This window comes from Xiphophorus couchianus, chromosome 11 (genome assembly GCF_001444195.1).
Source record: "Xiphophorus couchianus chromosome 11, X_couchianus-1.0, whole genome shotgun sequence".
NCBI lineage: Eukaryota > Metazoa > Chordata > Actinopteri > Cyprinodontiformes > Poeciliidae > Xiphophorus > Xiphophorus couchianus.
This window is the reverse complement of record NC_040238.1, coordinates 848,911-854,215: the sequence shown is the minus strand read 5'-3', so window position 1 is coordinate 854,215 and position 5,305 is coordinate 848,911. Positions and strand designations below refer to the sequence as shown.

Here is a 5,305-nt window from a genome sequence, read left to right as displayed (position 1 = left end):
TCTCGGCCTTTTGGCTAAGACAGCGGTCCCCTCCTTTGGGTGGTGATAGCGGTAGTCTTTGTGACTTGGCTGTTGCCACTGATTTAGAGGTTCAGTAAATTTTGTCCCCGGTTGAAATATTGACCACTAAGTAGTGGAAAATATCTTTTACCTTTTATTTGTATTTATTGGTGTTTCGTAACTATTTATTGGTTTTAGTAAAGGTTTTAAACCTTTAACTGGTGGTGCCTCCACCATGGCGGCTAGCCATGCCGGCATGCGGAGGCACCACAGTGTTCGATTTTTATTTAAGGAAAGAGAAGAAGAAAATAGAGTAACAAGATTGGATTTTTCCAGGAAGCTGATTCAACAGGTGCTAAAGTTTCGGCCAGATGACCTGAACTGTATCCTTACCCTGCCTTTCAATAAGGGATATGACGTAAGGTTTTGCTCTGCCGCACTTCTCCAAGAATTTTGGACACGGTTTGAAAATGCTAAGACCCAGTTTTCAGCCTTTGACGTCGAGAAACTGACTGACAACTCCCTGAAAACGGTGATTGTCAGGATGTTCAATGAGACTGTCAGTGCTGAAGACATCTGTATGTGGCTGGGTAGATACTGCACTGTGAGAGGCCCGGCTATGAAGGTGCGGGATGTGGACGGCATCTGGAACTGTGCTTGGCGGGTCCCCATTAAACAATGGGAAGACCCCCAAGGCTTCCAGGGCCTGAAGCATCTCCCCTCAATGATAGTCCTGGGGGAGAACAGGGGCTACATTCACTATCAAGGCCAACCCAAACTGTGTCGGAAGTGCGGCGAGCATGGTCATCTGGCCGAAACTTGTGAAAAAGTATTCTGTGGTAAATGTCGAGAAGTGGGACACACCTTTGATGAATGTACGAACGGGCGGAAATGTAATTTGTGTGGTGGACAAGATCATTTGTTCAGAGACTGTCCACAATCGTTTGCGAATAAATTGAAAAAAGGAAAAGAGACGTTAACGGAAATGGCTAATGAGCAAGTGGACGCAGCTGGGCCGGAAAATTCAAATCTCCCGCCAGGTCCTCTGATTGGAGGAGAGGAGGAGAGGGCGGGAAGCGGGGAGGGGAAGGAAGCCCCCCCCCAGACCGAAACATCCAGTGAGGGGGGGGAGATGCTAACCGAAGGCGGAGCTAGCTCGGACTCTGAGGAAGAACAGACGGACAGCAGCGATGATGCCCACCTCCCCGACGCCCAGCTGGCTAAGAGGCCGGCATCTGAGTCACCTCCCGACCTTACCCCCAAGGTAGGGAAGAGACAAAGGCTGGAGGAACTCTTCGGTTCTTTCGGAGAGGAATCCAGAGCCTTCCTCGCTGGCTCATCCAATGAGGTCTCGTTCCTAGATTTTGCTCACCAATCAACCCTGGAGGACCCAAATAAGGTAACGGCTTTAGAAAGACGGCCGACACCGAGAGTCCGGAGGGGGAATGGAGCTCCAACCCGACCTGCACCACCATGTGGGAAGGAAGAGCTCTATTCACAGGACAGTCTCTGAACCCGCCTTGTTTTAACGACCGCCCGTTTTTTAACATGGTTTGAACTTAGTCTTATCTTGTTTTAATCCTTTAAAATGTCGTACTTGATTTTAGCCGTCATACTCATGACTCTCACCTTCTCAACCATCAATGTTAGAAGTGTGAAGTCGCGAGTTAGAGCCCAGAGTGTTTTATCCTTTTTAACCTCCGTACAGCCAGATGTGTTTTTACTACAAGAATGTTCACTCCCGTTTTTAAAGAACTACACCCAGTGGCAGGACTTGTGGCCACGGCCGTCTATATGGAGCGGCTCCAATGAAAATAAAAATGACAGCGTGGCCATTTTAATAAACAACCCGCACATCTTGGTGAAGGGGAGCACCGTGGTGAGAGAGGGACGAGCACTTTTAGCAAATCTGACTTTTAACGGGCAGGATTTTAACCTCTTAAATATTTATGGCTTTAATGACAAACACGACAGGTATGACTTTTTAGACAGAAAAAGAAACAGAAAATTAAAAATGATAAGAGATTTTAGAACCCCAGTAGCTTTTAACCTTTCTCTTATATATGCTTTTATTCGGAAATTTTTAAAACATTTTAGACTGGAAGGAGAGGAGAACAAGATTTTAACTAATCATCGTTTTATTGTCCCTGTTGTGCAGGACCGGGAACCAGTGACTCCAGTGCGCGGCCTCCTGTATGGAGACGCCTCCACCGTTTGGCGCAACGTGAGCCGTCCCGTCCTTCCAAACAGACTCCAGGACCTGTCATGGATGGTGGCTCATGGGATCCTGCCGGTCAGAGCCGTTATGCACTCCCGCGGCATGTCTGCAACGACCATCTGCCCCCGACCCGGTTGTGGCGCGCCGGAGTCGGTGAGGCACCTGCTGTGGGAGTGCAGCGCTGCTGTGGACCTGTGGGCGAAAGCCGGCTCCTTGCAATTCCCACACTTGCCAGCAAGGGAGGTCCTCCATGCACAGCTAGCGCTGTATGGGTGAGCCAGCAGAAAATGACTAAAAAGGACTTCGCTGTGAGGTGGCTCACCCCAGCCACCATCAAAGACGCCATTTGGACCTCCAGAAACTTGCTGGTGAGCAGGCGCAGGCAGATGCCCCCCGTGGCTGTGATCCGGATGGCAGCAGCAACAAGAACAACATCAAGGGCTGCAGGTGGCGCGCCAAGGACACAGCCACCAAGAAGAATCGCCTGCGCCTCAGTGGACGAAGGAGCCGGCGCTACACGAAAAGAGGTCCAAGCAGCGGCGGCCTGGCTCTCCGGGTGAGGCAGGAGGGAAGGAGCTTCAGGGCAGGATCCCCTCTGAGCACCAAGCGCTGTCTGGAAGGTCGAGACGGCTCCGGACTTGGGAGGGAGTCACCCCGGTCCTGCTCAACTTTTAACCCACAGAGTTTTTCTGTTTTATACTCTTGGTCTTAGCTTCTTTTAGCCTAAATTGATTAATTTGTAAGTTTCTTGAAACATTTCTGGATAACTGAAATAATGTAATGTTTTTAAAATGTTTACAGTAACAATAACATTTTTCGAAAGAAAAAAAAAAAATACTTAGCAAAGCTTACATCAGAAATTTGCTACAATTTGAAACATGAATATAAATGATTGTAAAGTAATATAGTTATTTTAACTGTGAGTCAAAATGATACAGAAGGCTGTGCTCTTTAATTAGGGGAGGACAGTTTTTTCTTGCATATTATGAAATAATTATTTGGTTTAAATTGAAGCTTTAGGTTAAAACTCAAAATTCAAGATTAATGAGCTATCAAAATTTTAAAAACAATTTATACATACTTGTTTCTTGTTGATGAATCAAATGTCATGAACTTTATTTTTTTAATTAAAACCAAAAGAATGTTATTGTTGTCTTGAATTGCAATTTTAAGGCAGCAGATGGACTTTCATTTTCAAATTAGACCACCTTCAAATGTTTTACAGTGTCACAAAATTGTGTTTGATTTTGAACAGTTTATATGTTGTAGTTCTATAATAGATGGAGATCTGTTCTCCTTGAAGTTCATTCTAACAACCACTTTAACCAGAGGGAGAAACAAATTACCTGGTAAAATCATCTTCACTGCTTTCACTGGCCAGATGCCTGAGTTGCTAATGCTATCACTCAGTTGGATCAGCAGTTTTCTCTTTACCAATTAGCAATATCTTTTATGATATTTTACTTTTGTGATTGCCAAAATTATACCGTAGAATATGTCCAGACTGTATGAGGCTTTACGGCACAATATGTTGGCAACTGTCACTTTAACAGTACAGAATTGTAAAGTCCTGGTTACACATGGTTTAAAATAATACTACAGTATAGAGCTTACACAGATCAGCACTTCCTGAGAAACTTTACGTCTGAGCTGCTAGTCTGTCATAACAACCAAATCAACATGCAACATAAGCAGACAGCAGATTGGAGAAAAAGTCAAGATGGAGAAAGAGAGGGTAGAGATGCCGTGTTGATGTGTGTGTGTGGGTGCAGGCGTGGGGGTGGGCACATGTGTGTGCGTGCGTGCACCCGTTTTTAAAGATAGAAACACATGCAAAGATGTAGAAAAGAAAAGTAGACAGCTCAGCCTCATTGGCATGTCAAGGAATGTGTGGCAGATTAACATAGATTCTAACTTCACTTAATTATGTGCATAGTGTTAATTATGCATGGTTTCCTGTGTGTCTGCCTCCCTGAGCCTCACTATGTGTTGGTTGGGTGGGAGGATTGCACTTTCATAATGAAAATGATGGTGGACCTTTGACTCTTTAGCAGCACTTTAAACGTAGTCACTAAGGGTGTTTTCACATCTGATAGTCCGGTAGACTCGGTTCGATTGGGGACCAAAATTGAAACATTTGTTACATTTTCACAACTGTAGTTCGCATTCACACTGAACTGTGTCAAACAACCTAAACTATTTGATAAACCTGTTCCCTCCATCACCTGTGGTGGCGCTGCACCAAGAACTACTGAAAGAATCGACACAAAACCTCTGAAGAAGACCAGCAGAACAAAAAACTCCCAAAAAATTAAACAAAAACGGAGCTCTGTCAGATTTTAGCACTTGTAGGATTTCTCATTTGATATACATTACTAGTTTGGGCATCACCTATTAGCCGCTAACATTAGCGACACTCCTGCAGGCGAATTTGCTATGTGGTGATTAATGGCGCCTGCAACTGTCTGCTCATCCCGTAGACTGTTCTAATGCGGGATGAGCAAGAATTTGTCACAAAAATGGGACATGCTGTGGTGGCGCAGGGGGTTAGCACACCCCATATTTGGAGGCCTTAGACCCGCGGACGTCGTGGGTTCGACTCCCGGTCCGACGACCTTTGCCGCATGTCCTCCTTCAAAAAATGGCGCTGGCTGCCTGCAGACGCAGCTCCCGTCATGTGTGTGTTAATCTGTGTAACTGCGAAATAATTTCCCTGCTGGGATGAATAAAGTAATTCTTCTTCTTCAAAAATGACGCCCTTATTTCTTACCCAATTCCTTTAACTATGGCTGAAATTAAAGCTGAGGAAATTGCTGATGTTTTGGTATATAAAATATATTTTCTCCCTTGATATAAATCTATAGACAGTTTGGTTTCTGACAAAATGCAAGAGAGGACTAAGGAAATTTCTCTTTTATATTGGTGAATAATTTATTACATAATTGCCGCTGTTAAAATCAGTTTGTCAAAATGTAACAAACAATTACTCATATACTTTATATATATAAGACATGTGAAATATGTCATCGTATTTGATGATTGTTATGAATATGTTCAAACAAACGAGGCAATTCAGTTTTTGTCATT

The 5,305-nt window shown here is 44.3% G+C and overlaps 1 protein-coding gene across 2 annotated transcripts; it reads left to right on the top strand.

Moving 5' to 3' along the window:
- Positions 1-969: 969 nt before the first annotated feature.
- Positions 970-2,917, top strand: LOC114153664 (uncharacterized). Of its 2 annotated transcripts, none has more exons than XM_028032373.1 (2): positions 970-1,264; positions 2,159-2,917. In XM_028032373.1, the coding sequence occupies exons 1-2, from the start codon at positions 986-988 to the stop codon at positions 2,492-2,494; spliced, it is 615 nt and encodes a 204-aa protein (XP_027888174.1). In that variant the 5' UTR covers positions 970-985; the 3' UTR covers positions 2,495-2,917. The 2 variants fall into 2 exon arrangements, with proteins under 2 accessions (XP_027888174.1, XP_027888175.1); XM_028032374.1 differs by lacking the exon at positions 970-1,264 and adding an exon at positions 1,285-1,348.
- The last annotated feature ends 2,388 nt before the right edge of the window (positions 2,918-5,305 follow it).